This window comes from Podarcis pityusensis (genome assembly GCF_964106645.2).
Source record: "Podarcis pityusensis genome assembly, chromosome: 2".
Classification (NCBI taxonomy): domain Eukaryota; kingdom Metazoa; phylum Chordata; class Lepidosauria; order Squamata; family Lacertidae; genus Podarcis; species Podarcis pityusensis.
Window position 1 is genome coordinate 4554178 of NC_138029.1, and position 20742 is coordinate 4574919.

Consider the following 20742-nt stretch of genomic DNA (forward strand, 5'->3'; position numbering starts at 1 on the left):
GCTAGTCTGTCCATATTATCAATCCATGTGCTCAATGGAATCTTTTTGCGGCTCTTCCAATTCATCAATGCTAACACGGTTAACAACCCCGTCCCCAGCAACCAGTTCAGTGTCTCTGGCCCAATTCCCACATGTGGTTAGATATATCCCCCAACCCTTATCAGAAGATGCTACACAACTGAATATCTGAACTGCCTCTGCACTGACCACAGGTGGTTGCTTAGTTACATCTCTCTAGCCCTAAACCACTTAGGACCACTTGGTAATTTAAGGACAGCTTTCTCCTACATAAGCCTGCCTCCACATTAAAATATCCCTCAGAGGTCCCTATTCTTGTCCTACCGCAGTAGAAGCAAGATAGGCAGCCAACAGAAACAAAGAGGTTCTTGGTGGTAGCCCCTCCAACACACACACGTGCACTTTGGAATTCTGTCCCGAGGAAGGTTTGCAACATGTGCTTTAATTTCTGCTGGGGAAACAAAGTGGGAGATAATCACAGTTCCCTGTATTTGGTGCCAGTTGTCTAGCTGCTGTATTTTCTACCAGTTCCCTAGTGTATAGTTTGAAAATATTAAGTTAACAACACAATTCTAACTACTGTATTGGCCCAAATATAAGCTGCACCTGCAAATAAGCTGCACCTTCAAAATTCAGGGGGGGAAAGAAAAAAAGACAATACCTGAATATAAGCCGCTCCCTTAAAATTCTGCAGGCACTCACACCCATAAATGGCAAATATAGAAGAAAATCCTACAGGTACCATTCCCCCGTGCTCCTGGGCTGCTACCTGGGGGCGGGGGAGCAGCGCTGCTTTGCTGGCGGCCTCCCCCCCCTCATTCCAACGTCTCGGGGGAGGCTTGGGAGCGGCGGGCGAGCTGGGCGCCATTGCTCTGCGCTCCCGGGCTGCTTCCTTGGGGGAGGGGAGCCATGCCACTTTGCCAGCAGCGTAAGGTCATGAATATAAGCTGCACTTTAACTTTTCACTGTTGGAATTGGGGGGGAAAGTATGGCTTATATTTGGGCCAATACGGTATGTCTACTCAGAATTAAGTCTTACTGAATTACATAGGGCTTATTAAGTGGTGTTAGGATTGTAGCCTAACTTATGGAAGTTCATGAAAAAAGCATTACCTGTTGTGCAGGAGGTCCATCCCGACCATTCAGGGATGCTTGGGGGGGGGGGCACGAGAAACTTTCTTTCCATGAACTTCCTTAACATATTTAAGGATCCAAGCCAGTTTATGTGAACATTAAAATGCACTCCAATTTCTCTTGGATAGAAGGACCAAGCTTATAGAATAAAGGCACTCAGTGTGGTGGTCATGACTCAACAAACATTTTTCATGTGTTGCTATCTATTTTATCGCTGTTTCTGTACTGTTCAAGAGTTTGGGGGGAAGGAGACAAGGAGGAAGAACGCAAGCCAAAAGCATCAAGGCATTTTAAAATACGAAGGGCGACAGATCCCATTAACATGGCCACACCCTACCTTTCCCCTTCCAGCTCTGTCTAACAGAAGAGTACAATGTTCAGATATTTGTGGTATAATGCAGCAGCCAGACAGTATACAGGATAGAGTTGGAAACAGCAGACAACCCAGAGTCTTGGTTGGGGCAAATACATCAACCAAAGCAATATTGGCTTTAAGGGGCGGACCTCCAGTCACTGTTTTAATCTGCTGGTGGAACAGCTGGCTCTCTTTCACGAAAAGGTCTGGAATGTCTCTTTGGCATGTCCTCAGATGTTCTCTGCTGAAGAACACCAGATGAGAGCCTGGGACAGCATCTTGTTACAAAGGGAAAAGCTGCAGTGCCGTCACCCCACTGTGAAGCTTCTTCATTTCCAGATAACAGCTTTGGGGGCCTCTATAATTTAAGCCTCAGGGCAGAGCACATGCTTTTGTCACCATGAAGCCTCCTGGAGGTACACAGCCCAACCTGGCTGTAACATTCATCATTATTCACTGTGCAAACTTTGCCCTCAGGGTGTGAGTCTCCACCCCTCCGTGTTCCAGGCTGACATGGGGGGGAGTAGTGTGTTAAGATCCAAAATGTAATGGCATCCATTCATGTGGCAGTGACCTGCATGTGCTACAGCTGGAAAGGGGAGTAACTTGCCACAGGAAGGCCCTTTTTGGTGGCATCACTCAACCACCACAGAACATGTCATGCCTGTCAGGTAAGTTTTAATCCTACATGTTTGGAAGGCTTTAACAGCAGGCTATCTTACATGAATTTGTGGCTCTTAGTAATGATGTTTGTGTAATACCTCCATATCAGAGGTAACATGCCTCTAAATACCAGTAGCATGTCCTGTTTACAAGATTGCAAGGGGCATTTGGTTGGCCACTGTGAGAACAGGGTGCTAGATGAGATGAACTTTTGGTCTGATCTACAAGGCTCCTATGTTCTTATGCTGGGTAGCGTTGGCCAACCTTTTGGATTCGTGAGCACATTTGAATTATTGAGTGTACTGTGGGCATCACCTTGAGATGACTCCTTCGCTCTCACAAACTTGTATGGCCACTCATGTTCTTTGCTTTGCAGAGGTCTGGAAGACCCTTCCTCCATGACTAGCACACACCCCAGGACATTCACTTGCATGGACATAAATCTTTGTACCCTGGGAGAGTTATTAAATGCAGGTTGGCACCAAGCTTCTTGCTATGAGTATTTTTAAAAAGAATTTCCCTGCGTCTTGCAGAAGTCAATCTTATCACCTGCATCCAATGTCTGGGGACATATGTGATCAATTTCTTGGGTGCAAGGCTACACATGGAAACAAATGAGCTTCCGGAAAGACCACTTTAAGAGGCAAACTGCCAACAGTCCTTTGCAAAAGAGTTAGCAATACAATAAATCTACACCCCATTAGATTTTTTTAAAAAACTTTCATTACAGATGAAACTGTCTGAACAATGTTCTTCTGTTAACCACACCTTGGATTAAGATTTAATGGTGGTGCTGGGGGCCAGATGCAGCCTGCCTGCCACTAGTTTATCATCTCTGATTCAACAGAAAAGAAAAGCTTTTGAAGAGATCCTGCAGAAGGGGCCTAAAGAGGGCAGGGATACAGGAAGTGGGCAACACACAGCCTTCAACAGAACCTTTTGAAAGTGTCACACAAACAAAAAGTAGTATAGAAACTTGCAGATTTATAGAACTCTGGTTTCCTAAAGATCAGCCCACAAGACAAGAATCCTCAGTGTGTGTTATCTCCATAATGCATTCCCTGTCTCACTAGAAGTAATGCAGATGCTATATCTGCAAAAACAAAAAAACCCGGCATTGCACAATGGTGGGAGGAAAGGCTTTATAAATTTTGGAATTTTGCCAATATGCATAAACTTATCAAACAAGTTCAAGAAGCATGAAAACTTGAGAAATTAATGTCCATCAATCATTTGCGTAAGCAGATATTGATGCCCAAGAGAGAAATGGAAAAGGTTTCTTATATTGCTTAATTTATGGACTCTGCATTATATTAATATTGCATTAAAGCATTCCATGTTAGAGATGAAAAGGCTTTTTTGGTGTTTCTCTTATTACCTTGAGAATTTTAAGTGATGATTTCCTAGTGAGTCCCAGAATTATGGTTTATCATATATTATGCATTTTGCAATTGTAGTATTCCTGTTTCTCCAACACATGCTTGATATATATCAAATACATCACTTTCTGAAATTGTTCAATAAAATATAATTTTAAAGGGGGGAAGGAAATATACTTTATGCACATAATGCATGTTATCCACCAGCTCCCCAACCATGACTTATTTCCAAGGATAAGAATACTATCAAGGTCAGAAGAACTTGGTGTTCTGAATGCATAGAAGACTGCAGGATTCAGTAATACGCACTGGGCTGCTGAAGGGTGTGTGGGTGCCAAATGGCTCCCTTACGGCTGCTATGGGAAGGACAGAATGAGAACAATTTTAAAATTATAGATGGCCCTTCCCCCACCCACCCCAAGTTATATTCTGTTAACAACGACAGCATTAGGCAACAGGGCAACTTTAGCAGGCAAGATAAGCAAATCTATCACTGGAAGCTTTCACAAATGAAGCTGGGTGAACATCTGGCCCAGATGGTTCAAGGCCAAGAGTGACAATGGTCAACACTGACAGCCATGCAAGAAACATTCCAGTGTGAGACAATCGTTTTCTGCACCACTGCAAAAACACAGAAGCTTGCTCTAGTTAACTCCTGAGGACTCCAGTTTCTGGCATCCAGCAGAAAACAAGTCTGTATGATTCTAGCCCTCGTGTTGTTGGGAAAGAGATTTGAATGCAAGAACAGTGACTGAAATATGCTGATAAACCCAACTCACTTGAACGTCAATATCCAGGACTAGGTGTGTGCTACAATTCTTTAAGTAATGGAAAAGAAATGCATATTGTTGGACACAGGGTTCAACTCACAACTAGAGCTTACAGCAGCTGGAATGTGAGAGGAAGACTTAATGTTTTCTCCCACCAATGGAAATCTGTAACTCCTTGCCATTCCTCACTACTCGCAAAACCAGTAGCATTTTATAAAATAGTAATATCCATGCAAAGGTTCTCCATTTGCAAAAACCGCACCAGTTGCACAAGTCAGCTTTCCCTGGTGCTTATGCACATTATTTTTTGTGGCCAAAGTAGACATTGCCCTACCAATATCCCATGTGAGACTTGGGGAGCGTCAAGTTTGTGTGCTGGTAATATTACATTTTTATCCCACCCTTCTTCTAAGGAACTCAGTGTGAGGATCATAAGCCTCTGTCCCATTTTAGTCTGGCAACAAGCTTGTGAGGTATGTTAGGCTGAGTGAAGGGAACTAGGTCAAGGTCACCCAGTGAACTTTTTATCTGAGTTGAGATTCAAACTAGTGTCGTAGAGCAAGATTCTAGGTGGCACAACATCAAATCAACTAGTAACTGATCCGAGGCTTCAGGTTCTTAAATAGCCATTTAAAAATGACTCCAGTACAAAACTTTGATATACTGCCTGTTTGGCACCCAAGGCCACCTCTTCATCCTAGGGACATTCCGTGAACTCAAAGGCACATACTGCAAGATTATTTCAGCCTAATTCTCACAAAGTGATTTTAATAGATACAATAAATAAAATCCTCTGCACACCCCCAAGATTCTGTTTTCTATATACAGGGAAATATTTGTTTTTAAAAACTTTTTTTTGTATGGAGGTAGACTGGACCATACAGATCTACATCACACCAACAGTCAGGTTTGCCACCACAGTGAGAGCTAGGCCTTCATTTGTTGAACAGCAAGAAAGCCAGATGAGAAATTCTGGGAGAAAATAATAGCACAATCAGCATTAGCAAGGGATTAAACCAAAACATCTTCACCAAAGCCTCCTTTTGCGGCAGTAGAACCAACAACAGACAATGTGCATATCCGCGTCACAAGGAGTCACCACCACTTAGCACAGGGGCAGAGCATCTTTGGCACTCCTGATGTTGCTGGACTACAACTCTCATCTTCCCTGATCACTGGACTATGCTGTGTAGAGATTAAAGAAGCTGGGAATCCAACAACATAAGGGAGAACCACGGGCTCCTCACCCTGACTTAGTACAACAGGCTGCAGCATTACATCTGGGAGGTGCCCAGCCAAAAACAAAGTGAAAGAATGTGGTGTGAATACAAGGAACAGGAGCTTTGAAAGCAGAGCTCCCAGAATGGGTCAGAATATATGAAGGGGAGAGTGCTACTGAGCATATGAGGCATGTGCTCAAAGTATTGTTGAGCAGACAGTTGGACCCCACTTCCCAAAAAACTAGGACTAAAAAATACATCTCACTTTAGACATAAGGCTGTATTCTTCCTATCCTGCCGCCCCGAGGGAGGGAAGGCTGGTGTACTCTGCCCAGCCCTTGGGATTTCAGCAGATTCTCTTCACATGCTGCCAAGCATCAATCTGAGCCCACAGGAGACAGAAAAAATGCTTCTAAAACAAGTACACAAGGAGTCTCAGGACACCATGTGCTTAGTCAGGGCCCCTAGAGAGGAGAGCAAGCAAGAAGAGTGCTGCTGGGTTACTGGGCTGCTCACCCACTCTGCACTGGAGGGAGATGCAGAGCAGATTCAGGCCCAGACGGCTCTATTTTGGATTTCTAGAGAACTGATCACAAACCAAGAAGCCAGTCTGAAAATTAAGCAGGAAGGAGGGAAGACAGGTTCAAGATCCATCACTAAATCCATATAAGTCCATTATTTTGTCAGCACCCTTAAGCCCTGTACCTGCCTCCAACCCACCCGCTCCCTTTTCCAGCACTCCCATATGCCCAAGCAGACCCTCTTTCCTTCTCCTGGCAATGCCACACTTCAGCATCCTAGTTATTCTGCTCTTCTACATCCTGCACAGCAATCAGTATATACTGACCATATATGCTATCTCATGAGGAAATGAGGCCACTTTTGGAATAAAAGAGAATTCAGAGGAGCAAAGCCACACACTCCAGGCTTTAGAGCAGCGGTTTTCAACCAGTGTGTCGTTGCACCCTGGGGTGCCTTGAATTATCATCAGGGTGACATGGGCAACACTGGCCTCTGTCCCTCCTTCCTTCCTTCCCTCCCTCCCTCCTCTGATGCCCTCTCAAGACTCTGCTTCCCAAAGGCTTGCGTGGCTGTTTGTTGCAGCAGCCCTGGCTACAAGCTCCACAGGCCTATGGTGCCTATGGGCCTGGCCAGGGAGTGCTGGCTGCCAAGAATTGAGGCAGCTTTGGAGTATGCAAGCAAGCAGGCAAGCGAGCCCAGCCAGCCAGTCCGCCAGCTCTTGCTGTTGGGAATGGACAAACAAGTCCTAGGCCCCTGTGGGGCAGTGTGAGGAGACACCTCTCTTTGGGGTGGGGGGGGCAGCAGCGGCTGCCCAGAGGACTCCCAAGGAGAAAGGAGAGAAGAGAAGGCTGAAGGAACACTCCACAAGGGAGGGTGTTCAAAAAATGGCGAGAGGCTGCCAGCTCTGCAGGCAAGGGATGACATTCCTGGACTCCTGAGCCCCACAGGGGTGCTGCAGAAAAATGAACTTGGTCAAAGGAGCCATGGACTCAAAAAGACTGAAAACCTCTGCCCTAGAGCACGCTTTGCTGAATGGTTAGTGCAAACTGGCTTTAGGCCAAGTGCATCTTCTCCTAATACACAGAGACATGGCATTTCAGCTTGTACTGAATCTCCCCCACCAGTCACTGAAGCTGAGAGGTACCAGCAAGAGTTATGCAGTCCACATGGTTACCTCCCCAACATGATTGCAGATCTTCATCACCAAGTGAAAAAAGGCACGCGTCTTTTTCATGTAAGTGAGCCTGCCAGATTAAGGCCAACAGTGCATCTAAACGCTTCTGGCATTCTATTACCAAAACTGGGAACCTCATAAAGCAGGACAGGACAGTAATCACACCCCTCCCCCTGCCAATTTGTCCTCAACAACCAATAATCAAAGGTACATGCTGAGAATAAAAAGTGGAGCCTGCAACAGAACTTTGCAACGCATCCTGATCCTAACAAGCTATTGAGGGTTCTGGCCAGCTTGGAACTTGTACTATTCAGGGAAGTGAGTGGAAGCAGGGAGATAAGACACCTTGATTGTCCTGCCCTGCGTGAGTACTTCCCCTGCTGTGCTATGAAGACGTAGAGGGATCTGATTTAGAGCTGTCTGACAGCACTGAACTTGGGGTGGTTATGTGTCTGTGTTTGTCTGTGTTTGGGGGAGGGTGGGTCTGGAGAGTCATTTTTCCTTTCCTGACTCCTGACGTTCCCTGTACGGTGAAAGGAAATATACTTTTTTGAACCATCTCCCCCAACCTTAATCCCCTCTTCAATATACTTACAAAAAGCTATTAGGGACTTAGGGAGGCCAATTCCCTGTTATTCCTTCCTTTCTCCTTTCCTCCTTTCCCACACCCTTAAACTGGAACCTCAACACCCCATGATTCCTCGAGACTCAGCATTCTTTACCAGATTGTTTAAGCAGCTTTAAACATAGACAGTTAAACATTTACTGTATATCTAGAGCAGGGTTACCCAAACTTGGGTCTCCAGCTATTTTTGGACTACAGTTCCCATCATCCTTGCCACTGGTCCTGCTAGCTAGGGATGATGGGAGTTGTAGTCTAACAACAGCTGGAGACCCTGATCTAGAGTGTCCCCCAAGTATAAAGAAACAACCACCCTATTTTTGGTTGGCGTCACTTTGTTTAAGAACTGAGAGGTGCTTGATCACCCAAATTTGCAGCTGGGATGAATGACAACTATTCATGGGGCTGGACAAGTCTATAGAGGATAGGATATCCCAGCCTCCCACCCCGATACACACTCCAGAGAGCAAGTAGCTGTTCTCTGGGTGGGTTTTTGAGGCTTTCCCCCAAAGCACAGGTGCCTTACCCAGGAGATCCATCACACCCCACCCCTCCAAGAGATGCTCACTCACTGTGCCACACACTTTCACATCGTGCAGTCGGCCCCATTCATCCTCATAGCTGTCCACCATCATGATGCTGTCGTCCTCTTCTTCATTGCCCAGCTCCGCATGAAGATGGAGTCTGACCTCTTCCCCAAGTGAGTGCATTCCCACAGCTGGGAAGAGCCCCTCTGGGGAAAGTGGCATTATAGTGGAGCCCACCTGTGGGAGGAAGCCAATCTCTCTGTTATACATAGCGCTGCTTCTGTTTTCCAGAACACATCAGTGTAGCGAACTGGCCAAGAACCATTCTACAGATTGCACAGAATGAAGTGGCAGAGTGAGTTGGCAGAGTTCTTGGACTGTACCACTTCAGACTGTTGGGATGGGGGAGATTTTTAAAAAAACAACAAACCCTTTGTATTTAGATAACTAGCAAGGTGGAGCAAAAGGTACAGCGTGGGTCTCCCCTTGATGTGCTAAGTTCTCTACATGCAAGGAGGGGGTTATTTTACATGGGGGAAAGTTAAAAAATGAAATTCCACTCACAAATCAAGGTTGGTACAGTCCAGGATTCCATCGCCTCATTCTCTTTTAATATGTGACAGATGACTCCAAGTATGCAAGCCAGGAGTTCCCTGGGTCAAATTTCATTTCATTTCATTCAACTCAATAGGTGGCCTCGGGGAAGCTAATGTTTCTCTGGGAGGGGAAAATACTATATTTTCTGTTTCATTTATATATCCATGTTTCTTCCTTGGGTTCCATGGGGTTACCAGGAAGCCACCCATTCAGGAACTGACCAGGCCCAGACCTGCTTAGTTTCAGCAACGCTGCTGCATTATGTGCCTTCAGGATGTGCCCTGGGGCAATGCCTCCTTTAACCCCCAACAAAGAAGCTACCAAACTTACCCTCTTTCCATTTTTGGTGAAGAATATCTGAGCTGTCTGGACTTCAAAAGATACTGGCTCAATCCCACAGCCGATTCGGTCCCCAGAGCTACATTTTGTCCCAAACTGACGGCCCTTGGCTCGGCCATTGTAAAGTCTGGATGGGTAAACACACAAGCAGATCTTGAAATAAGTTTTAATGGACAAGATGTGTCATTATCCAAGGAAAAATGGACAATATTATAATGCACAAGACTAATAGGGTAACAGTAAACAGGTCTATAATCTTAAAGAACACTCTTTGAGTTTGGGAAGCCCACAGTTTAAGGTTTCACACTAAGTTCTATCCATTTCCTCACCAAATAGAAGCACCCAGAAACGTCACAAGTGATCCTTCTAAGTTCCCTTGAAAAGAGGGCATAGCCAGAATCCCAGCCCCATTATCTTATCTGTATTCTAGAATTGGCTACTTACACATTGGTATCAGAAAGGCACCAACATCCTACAGCAGACCACTGCTAGAGTGGGAGAAGACTGATTCAGAAACCACTGGCCACTGTCTATGCTGGCTGATGGGAGGTGTCCAACAACACCTGGAGGGCCAGAGGATAGCAACTCCAAATCTAAAATAATGGTTGCTGAAGATGGGGGAGTGTCAGGCCCTGCAAAGCCTCCAGGATGCCTTCCTCAGGGTTTCTCCTCACACACAACTACCTCTGGTCACTCTCCCTCCTCTCCCCTCTGTGTTGCAAAACACAGAATGGCAGCCCCATGAGCTTTCAAGCACAAGAGTAAGATCTGCAAGCAAGCAAGAATGGCTGCTGTAGCAAGCAACCCAGATTCTCTGAGAAGAGTCCCGTGTGCATGCAAGCATGGACACACAGTCCTCAATACTGAGGAGCCACAACTCTTCAAAGCATATGATGTAAGGGGAGGAGAGTTATTTCCCATGGAACTTCAGCCCTGGCAGCTCTTTTTAAAAATTGTTTATTATTTCTGAAACATATACCCTCAGCCTTCAATGGCCAATCAGCATTCCTAAGGCAGCTTTCAAAACAGTAAAAACCAACAAACCACAAGTCATCTAAAAGAAAAAGAAAGCAAAGTACAGTATACAATTCCAAGCAATGGAACTCACAACAACTCAAAAAGAATTAGAAGCTTTATAAGTTAGCAATGTTAACAACCTGGGAAAGGAAAGGTCTTCACCTAGCAACAAAATGAAAGCAAAGCAGACACCAGACCTGGAGGGAATTTCACAGGCAGGGCATCACTCTCCAGAGGCCACCAACTATCCTTCTTATGGTGGTATGTGCAGCAGGAGAAGACCTTCAGATGCAACTACACACTTAAGAAATGCACATTGTCACCAGGAGAAGCAGAGGGGGAAATAAAGAATGCACACCACCATGTGTGAACATTGCAAAATGTGGGTATTTTACCTACTGTAAATGCACTGGAAAACTGCTTCTAATTCCAGTTTCCCTCACATAAGAGCATGTGTGCATGTGTGTGTCAGATATACATGCAATTGTTACACATAAGAGTTCACACTGAATTATTTCAGTGGCTGCAGTGTTTAGCCAACTAAAGGATAAGATAACTTGCGTAAGCCATTTGATCTACAAGGTGGGCGGCCACTGAATGAGATGATACATTTCAAAGTAACATTTTAAAATGAAAATCTAAAAGTTTGCTTCATCTTAGAACATGCTATTCCATCACATGCAGGAGAGAGCCAGCCATGGCACATGTGCATCACCTAAAAACAAGTAAAAGTATGGTTTTTATGAATGGCAAATTGAAGCAACCAAATTGATTCTGCTGAATCAATTGACAGCCATAGTCAGTGTTTTTTTCTAAAAAAAAATGTTTGCGGCACTCTCATTTTCCTACTCATATTGAAAGACTGCCCCTCAATGAGGCCAAACTTAGATTCACAAAATGTTTAGGGGTATGCGTCCCCCTAGAAACAAAGCACTGGCCATACTTATTTCTTACACCCATGGAGGGGAAAAAACATGTGGAATGGCTCTTAAGCTCCTGAAATGTAAGCAGTTAACTCACTTGCCATCATCGGCATGGTAGGCAACTGAATCCGGTAGCCATCCGGGTTGATGGTCCAGGCTATAATACTGAGGCACCAGCCCCACTGCAATGGTCCCTCGCACACCGCTGTCCACAATTGACACCTAGGAACAAGACAGAAGAAAGAATGCACCAAGACAGTAGTACTTTCCTCCAAGGAAGAGGGCCTCTTTCCTGCCTGGTATATAAAGGAAACATGAGTGGGTTGCTGAGTAGATTTTAAAACAAGCTGACTTTGTGCAGAATGTAACAATAAATAACATTGGGGACTGGAGGTGAGAAATGTTATTTGACATGACAAGATAGCAGAGTCACTGTAGCATATGAACTAAGAGGAACAAGTTCCCGGCACAAATCTCTCATACAAAAAAATTATGTAGGTGACTTTAGGGAAGGTACTAATCTCTTGACTTCAAATTTGCCATCTGCAACATGGACATACTACTGACATGCTATAGGGTTTGTTATGAAGATTACAGACATAAGACACAAGAGCATTTTAAACTCCTTAACACACTCTATAATGGCTAAGAGCAGGGGTCAGCCAGGTTTACCTCGCCTGGGCCGGTTCACTCCAGTGGAGATACCTCCGTGGGCCAGATCGCACGTTTTCCCTCCCGAATTTCTGCATCTGTGCAGATGCGATTTCTGGCGCTGTAGAAGCACTATGCCGGCTTAGCGCAGCAGCGGGGCCTCACTGAGCGGGCAGCTTGTGGGCCGGTAAAACGACCCCTGGTGGCTGCTTGTGGCCCATGGGCCTTAGGTTGCCAACCCCTGGCTAAGAATGACTGGATTGTATCCAACTGTGTGTAAGCAGAATGGACATCCTCTTGAGCAACATGACTTCATCTTCCTCTCCTCTCTCCTGCCCATCTTCAAAATCTGCTTAGGGGATTAGGGGACTCTCCAGAGCAGATCTGGGGGGTGCAGGGGAAGTAGAGAAAGTTGAAGTCTGTTCACAGCACACTTGATTCTGCCCACTATTGTGAATGGAGTTCCGGGGTTCCCCTTCTAAATTATCTACCTTCCAGGACCACACACCTCTCTGCTCACGAGAATGTGGAGAATGGGTCAAGTAGCTATTAAATATTACAAGTGGGATCTGCAACAAAATGTGGCAGTTAAGAGTGCAAGATTCTACCAACGCCCCTTTTCCAGGAAACTCCATGGCATACTCGCTCCAGGTTTCTGCTCCCACTCCACCCCACAAGTCTGTCAGCATTTCATCTTCATGAAGAATGTTCAGTCATCATTCAGCTATGGTGTTTGCGGGCGGGGGGGGGCACTCCTAAGGATTATTTAGTATTTCTGGAAACCTTAGGTTTGCCCAAGCCCATTGATCAGTTGCTACCTCCATTTTGGCTACATAAAGATCCACATCTGCAGAATGGAATCTACTCTCCCCTTCCCACTAACTTGCTAGCACAATGACCCCACTAGCAATGAATCCCGCTGAGCCAATGGCGTAAGGACATGACATGGCCTTAGCATCAACTGCCAGCTGCTCTACCCTGCACAGACTGCCAAAGGGACGTCAAACGCTCTTAAAAACAGTTCTCCCCACTATGTATGGAGGGTGGCTTCGGAAGGACGCAATAGGCTTACGCCCTGCCATCCCTGTGCCATTTTGCAAGTCTCACAAAATGGCACTGCACTCGCAGGGTGCTGTGAATGCACCCCTCAAAGTAGGGTGGCGTCAGCAGTGTCGGCCAGCGAGGCTCCCCAATGCATGGCCAGGCAAGTGGCGCAGCGCAGCACCGCTAGCTCCAGTGGACAGGCATCGATCTGGCAGCGCACTCCACCCACCCCAGGCGCCAACGAAGAACACTCTGTCAACCTACCTAGACTGAGTTTTTACACATTCTATGACCCATCAAGACAAATGCAGTCCTGTCAGGCATATATTATGGTCTGCCAGGTCCAGGACAACTCTGTGTTTACAGTCTTGGACAAGCAGCATTGAGAAATGGTTTAAAGACCACAGTAGACCACATTGCTGCTGGGATCTACTCAGCTTGGTGGTTCTAGGAAGTACCATCACTGATGTTTGCCATCATTAGCAGCTCTTCCCTTGACCCAACCCCCACTGTTATGTTTGTCATGTCTGACTTTTCCCTTTGATGCAGAAATCATGAAACTACAGCATCTCTAACAAATGGCTGCCTAGGCTCTCCTTAAATACATCCAAAGGAAGGAGAACCTCCTAAGCCAGCCTGCCCCACGGCCAATCAGCTCTTACCATTAGGAAACGTCGCCTAATCTTTTGCTAAAATTTGGGTCATTTGGTTCTAGCCTGGCCCTCAACAGCAACAGAAAACAAAACTGTTAGACACAAAAAGTGAAAACCATGGAGGATCCTTGGTGTTAACAGCATTTTGATAACTATTGCTCCAAACCTGTTGCAAAAAGAAAAAAAGATGCCTCCCAATTGTCAAGAGAGCTGAGCAAGTTACCTCAAAATAATTGTTGTCTTTGGTCAGTGGGCGAGGAGCAACGTAGCAGCCGACTTCACCAGAATTTCCATGGTAACTGCAGAAAAGATATGAGGTCAGCTTCTCCAAGCTCCAATCAAAGTACAAAATGCAACCGCTTTAGAAGCAGCAGCAAATAAGAAAACTCAGGCCTAGACATCAGGCCACAACAAAAGAAGCAAGGGACTATCAACAGTAAAGTCCTAAACTTCAGCAATCACCTCCTTCCTGGAGCAAGATCTCCATACTGCTGATACAGTATTTCTTCATGATACTGACTAGGCCAGAAGCCACTTGGAGACAGAATAACTGAGCCAGAGGTAGCCAACATGGTGCCCTCCAGATGTTGCTGGACTATAGTTCCTATCACATCTAACCACGGGTACATGCTAGCTGAGGCTGATGGGAAGTAGTCTAACATCCAAAGGGATTTGGCTACAGCTGACATAGGCAAAGGTGTAGAATTCAATGCTTTATAGAGACCTTCAACATTTGGTTTACAGGACAGGCGAGTTTAAAAGCCACAAAAGGAATTAAATGACCCAAACCTCAGTTCTCCAATTTTAAAAAACTTATTTCTTTCCCTATAATTCAGGACTAGGGAACCTCGGTTTTATTTTACAACTTAGAAATATTTTCTTTTTAATATGTTGTCTGGAGAGCCACCAAAGAGGTAAAATTGTTTTATTGTTAGGTCTGACCCACTCAGTCAGCTGGCCAACCTGTTCTAAATGACAGCAAAGTTGATGCACCAAGTGGGTCACTAAAGGAGGAGAGTGAAGAGTGACCTATGAACTTTTTTCTTTCCTTTTTTTATAAAAAGGAAAGTCAGCAGTGAGGTGGGGCTTAAATGCCATTAAATTCTGGAGTTTAAAACTTTTGGTGCTCTGATTGTTTCAACAACTAGGCCATCTGTCTTTGAGATCTGCTATTTGCTATTTCCCATCAACATGCATTTAAAGGGATTAAATCCTCATCTGTAAGAAGTACAAAATGTTGAAGAGGCGGTTGGAGGATGGATGGCGGCTAACAGATTAAGGTTGAATCCTGACAAGACAGAAGTACTGGTTTTTTTGGGGGGGCGGGAGACTCCCTGGTCCTGAATGGGGTAACTGTGCCCCTGAAGGACCAAGTGCGCAGCCTGGGAGTCATTTTGGATTCACAGCTGTCCATGGAGGCACAGGTCAATTCTGTGTCCAGGTTAGCTGTCTACCAGCTCCATCTGGTACGCAGGCTGAGATCCTACCTGCCCGCAGACTGTCTTGCCAGAGTGGTGCATGCGCTAGTTATCTCCTACTTGGACTACTGCAATGTGCTCTACGTGGGGCTACCTTTGTAGGTGACCCAGAAACTACAACTAATCCAGAATGCAGCAGCTAGACTGGTAACTGGGAGTGGCCGCCAAGACCATATAAAACTGGTCCTGAAAGACCTTCATTGGCTCCCAGTACATTTCCGTGTTGGTGCTGACCTTTAAAGCCCTAAATGGCCTCAGCCCAGTATACCTGAAAGTGCATCTCTGCCCCCATTGTTCAGCCCGGACACAGAGGTTTAGCACCGAGGGCCTTCTGGCAGTTCCCTCACTATGAGAATTGAGGTTACAGGGAACCGGGCAGAGGGCCTTCTCGGTAGTGGCACCCGACCTATGGAACGTCCTCCCATCCGATGTCAAGGAAATAAACAACTACCTGACTTTTAGAAGACATCTGAAGGCAGCCCTGCTTAGGAAAGTTTTTAATGTTTGGTGTTTTATCGTGTTTTTAATATTCTATTGGGAGCCACCCAGAGTGGCTGGGGAAACCCAGCCAGATTGGCATGGGATAAATATTAAATTTATCATCATATTCTTGTAAGAATATCTAATAAATGTGCTTCTTCAAAAGCCCAAAATAGATTCCTCAGCTTTCTCAGCACCAAAAATTACCTTAATGTGTCTCCATCAACAAGGATATGTTTGAACCTTTCTTGGTAGCGAACAGCTCGCACCTCTCGTATCTCCCGGATCCTTCTCCTCCAGTTCAGAAATCTGTAGTGCAGGTTTAAATCATCCATTATGGCTGTAAGGATCTACCTATGGGAGAAGATCATGTTCAAAAAGAAGTCTATGTTGAACTGAGCAAATGCCGCATTGCCAAGAACCCAGAAGTTCCGGGGAATATACTATAGGCATCAGTTCTGCTTATTGTGTTTAGCAAGCAGCCATTACACACATCATCATCACAACAACAGAAATACTGTTACTAATAATGGTTTACATTTCTGCTCCCCAACCCCTAGTGGAACAAGTTTGGACAAAATAAAACAAGGTTCAAACCTTCGGCTGGTCATGAAGCTTCCAAGACAGATATGAACAATGTACTAGAAAACCAGGAGTGGGATACTTGGGATAACCAGTTTCCAACAGTTACTGATGTTATCTCAACAGCATCCATTTCAACCAAGTTGCTCCAGCCACTGCAGCAAACTGATTACCATTCCTTAATCCTGCACCAAGCTGTGTTAATTCAGCATTACACAATCAAATGGCAAGTATACAACTGCACAACTCAGTTATTAAGTTGTCAAGTTGACAACTACTCAATTTCCCACAGAAAGAGGCACATGTGACAGCTAACGCATGCGCCATTTCTAGCCCCACAACAGGGGCAGAACAATGTCTCAGAACCAACCCCTATGCAAATGTGGAGTTGCCTGTATGCAGTAAAAAGCATGACATTTAAAACAATAAAATCCAAAGTACAGGTTATGGGGAAATGCTTGGCGGTGCTTGCTTAGAACATGATCCAACTTTCTCGGAGCAGCCACAACCCATCTACGGTCTAGAGAAACCTCAAGATTCCAGTCAGAGTCATGTGGTGGCTAGAATGCAATCTAAGAGGAGCAGTGTTGGAAACTGAGATATGAAAGCTAGGAACTAAATGGCACCTTAAAACTATATTATGGGTGCAACAACAGAATGTCTAGGCACAATTTTTTAATATCAAGAATACAAAGCTGAAAATGAATGAGCTGCAGCTAAAATATTATGTTCATTTTTCACACGGTCTAGTCCTTCCCCTGCCCACCCCCCTAATATTCTTGAGTGGGGAGGCAGGAAAAAGTCCTCCTTTCCCAGAGCTCAGAAAACTGTTCACGCTAATGATATTCCTGTCGCAAAATGCACCTAGAACAATGGGAGTTTCAAACACTGAAGAGGAGACCCATTGGATCTAACCAGAGCCCCATCTAATCAATGAGACGCCTACAGGAAGTCCACAAAGAGTGCGGCGGCACCTTTTCCACTTGCAATTTTCATCAATCCGTGGTATTAGGACATGTCAATTTAGGGGATGAAACTTAATGTCTACAAATTCCTTCAGTGAGGGGTTTTGAAAATATGTTTTTAGCTGCGAGGAATTCAAATTTGCTATTTTCTGTGTGGTTGAGCAACATTTAGCTTGATATGTTTGATGAAGAAGTACATTAACTGCTTTTGGAAAACCCCAAAATAATAATTTTACCTTCTGAAAATGTCACGCAATGCTAAATAATAACTATTAATATATAATGTAACTGCAAGTACTTGGCAATCATTTAAAAGGATTTCTATGTAATTCTACACACAAAACTAAAGTACATTAATTTAACCAAAGTATCTTTTGAGCTGCCAAGTCCTATTACTACTTTTTAGCACCCCTCCTTTTCGGAATTGGGAAGTTGAAACACCCAGCAGGCCCTGCGGAGGCAGCCCGAGGCCCAGCCTCTCCACCCCTGGGCAGACCTCGGGGCCGGAGCAAAGGGAGAGCAGTCAGGAGCCCCGGAGCCTCCCCGGCAGCCAGGCCGCGTTTCCCACCTGGCCGCCGCCGCCTCAGAAGCCCTTCCTGGAGGGAGGAGCCAGGCGACCCGGGTTCAAACAGGCTCCTCCCCCCGCCCCCGAGAAGGGGGGCAGCGGCAGCAGCAGCAGCAGCCGTGCTTCTGAGACACATGCAGAGCGCCTGCCCTTCGCCCTTTCCAGGCCGGGGACGTCAGGCGCCCGGAAACTCACCCGGAGTTTCTCCTCAGGGAGGCGGCGAGCTGGCTGCCTCCCTCCCTCCCTCCCGGCCCGGGATGTCAGCGGGGGAAGGGCCGCCCCCCGCCTCCCGCCCCCCCCCGGCCGCCCTTACCCCGAGAGGCCCCGGGTCTCCCTCCATGGGCCCCGCCCCGCGCTCGCCTCTCCCTCCGGCCGCTGCCTCCTCTCCGCCTCGCGCCTCCTGCCGCCCGGCCAACATCCGGGCTCCGAGGCGCCGCCTTCCCTCTCGCCGCGTCGCCGAGCTCCGCCCCGCCTCGCCCCGGCTCCTCCAATGAGGAGCGGGGGCGTGGCTTCTGCGCTTTCCGGAGCCGGCGAGGGAAAGGAGGTCTGAATGGGGCCGCGTGACGTCGTTTCCCGCCAACGTGGGCGCCGTTTTTGAAGAAGGCTGAGCGAGCGCGACTGTGACGTAAGCAGGTTGCTATTACCGTCGTTGGCGCGGTGGACTCGTGCAGTTGGACGTCATCCCTGCGGGCCGTCTCTCCCAACCCCGTTGCAGTGCAGGAGTCTGGAAGTGGGGGGATCGAGCCCTTGGCATCATCGCACCGCGCTCGACCCCGATGAGCGGCTGACACAGCTAGCCATGCGCTGCTGACCGAGCTGTCCGGGCAGTGGAGGGAGGGATCTTCTTTTAAATGGCCGCTCAAACGCACCAAATCCCTAATCACGGGATGGGGCGTCTGTAGCAACAAATCCAGACACCTTCCTCTGCCCCAGCTGCAATAAAACATGCCTCTCCTGTATTGGTCTCTACAGCCACAGCAGGGGCTGCAACAGTTTGACTTTATCTCTGATACTGTATTGCACTCTTCCATTGCTGAGACACAGACAGATGGCTGTCAGTTACAGTGGTACCTCGGGTTAAGTACTTAATTTGTTCCGGAGGTCTGTTCTTAACCTGAATCTGTTCTTAACCTGAAGCACCACTTTAGCTAATGGGGCCTCCTGCTGCCGCACCGCCGGAGCCCGATTTCTGTTCTTATCCTGAAGCAAAGTTCTTGACCTGAAGCACTATTTCTGGGTTAGCAGAGTCTGTACCCTGAAGCGTATGTAACCCGAGGTACCATTGTATATATATTGCTACAAATGTTGGGCAGCACCCCCACGCTCTGCCAAGTGGTAGCAAGATTCACAGGGGTGTTGCAGGCCTCATCCAGGGGTTGTGCTGCTGTGGAGAATTGAAGACATGGTGGTGTGTGTTATTCACATACTTACAGCTTCAGTCGGCATGGAGGGAGCCCAGATCTTACAGCATGGTCACGTCAAGAGTGGCTTGTTCCTCACAGTAGTGCAGCATTGGGAGTCAGAGGCCTCTCTCAGCCAGACTGTCCATGATCAGTGTCTGTCACTGCCCTCACCCTTCTTCCCAGCACTCCATGTTAAAGACACTCTTTTCCTATCTCCTTGGCAACCTCTGTCTGCCCAGGCCCAACACCTTTGCCATGTTAATGCTTCTATCCCAGGTGAGGCCCTGGCTTGGAAAGGAAGCTTAGCCTGTATTTTTCTACTGGCCTCCAATCTTCCCTTCAATGCTTCAAATAGTCAAAATCCTACCATTTGCCGGTACTCATTTCTAGGGTTTAGCGGGGGGGGGGGGCACCTCAAAACTATACAGTGGTACCTCTGGTTAAGAACTGAATTCATTCTGGAGGTCTGTTTTTAACCTGAAACTGTTCTTAACCTGAGGTACCACTTTAGCTGAAGCGTCTGTAACCCAAGGTACCACTTTATAAGACACACACACACATGGCCAGCTCATCCATGAGGCAAAGTGAGGCACCCACCTCAGGTGGCAGGATCCACAGGGGCAACATATTCAGCCTCCAAGAAATGCAATGCCTGCTACTGGTGCCACAGTGGCAATGAGAGGTGCGGCAGGCAGTCCCCCACCCCCAGAAATGCTGCCAGTGATGGCTGGTGTCAGCTGTGGTAGTTCCTAAATTACCAAGCTGAATAGAGCCTAGCTGCCATATTAGGTGGCTACAGTGGCCTCTTGGCAAATAGGAGGGGCTGCTGGTCTCCTCCCACCCTTGTTCCCAATGTAGATCTTTATTCCCTCCCCCCTTGTTTCTGAGGCAGATCTTCACGCCCTCTTCCCTGGCAGGGAGGGGGCACCATTTTGTAGTTTGCCTCAGGTGCCAAAATGTATTGGGCCGGTCCTGTGTGTTTATACACACATAACGATATCTAATCTATATCTATACAGTTCTAAAATTAAACATTGATAGAATTAAAATCCTCCCTCTCACTTTCTCTCTCCATTTATTAGTTTTCATTCTATCAGTGTTTAATTGCTTTTATTGAGAGGCTTTTCCCTGTTTCTAGCTGTTGTTTTTATCTGTAAGTCGCCTTGAGTCCCTGTTTGGGGGAAGGGGGGGCAATCATCCTCATCCTCATGCTCCAGATATGATCTGGCATATCTACATGAAAGATTTGAACTGGTTTAATACTGATTCCTGTTCCCTAGGAGGACCCTAGGATGGGAACTGTAGTTCTGTGCAGCCACAGGATTTCCAGAGAACTATCACAGAACTTTCACAAAAGTGCAATGCTCAGTCTGGTTCTCAGGGGGAAGGGCAGGGGGGGTAGAGAGGAAGGTCCTTTATAACCAGCTGGATCACCGGCTCATCTGCAGGATTTTAAGCAGAAGTTCCTACCCTGCCAAATAAATAGCAGAGATTGACCCTACGAGTTTTTGTATGCAAAGCATATGCTCTGTCACTGCCGATTCGCAAAAATAAAATTGATGTAAAACTGATACTTGTGGGGTGGGCATGCTGTAAAGTGAGGAGAAAATTCCAAAGGAAATCTTGGTAGGCCCTGTTCTGAATACTATAAATACTGAATA

The 20742-nt window shown here is 46.5% G+C and overlaps 1 protein-coding gene across 5 annotated transcripts in view; it reads right to left on the reverse strand.

Annotated features, from left to right (window-relative positions):
- The window catches only part of SPRYD3 (SPRY domain containing 3), a 49412-nt gene extending 31264 nt beyond the window's left edge, over positions 1-18148 (reverse strand). The window contains exons 1-6 of one of the 5 annotated variants that reach the window (XM_080990187.1): positions 18039-18148; positions 15774-15920; positions 13832-13907; positions 11358-11482; positions 9312-9447; positions 8430-8621 (exon numbers count right to left, since the gene is read on the reverse strand). In XM_080990187.1, the coding sequence (XP_080846313.1) occupies positions 8430-8621; positions 9312-9447; positions 11358-11482; positions 13832-13907; positions 15774-15901 (657 nt within the window). In that variant the 5' untranslated portion in view covers positions 15902-15920; positions 18039-18148. Of the gene's footprint in view, positions 1-8429; positions 8622-9311; positions 9448-11357; positions 11483-13831; positions 13908-15773; positions 15921-17873; positions 17893-17991 lie in introns of those variants that run through there. The other 4 variants (XM_080990186.1, XM_080990185.1, XM_080990189.1 and 1 more) reach the window with 4 other exon arrangements.
- Between the last annotated feature and the right edge of the window lie 2594 nt (positions 18149-20742).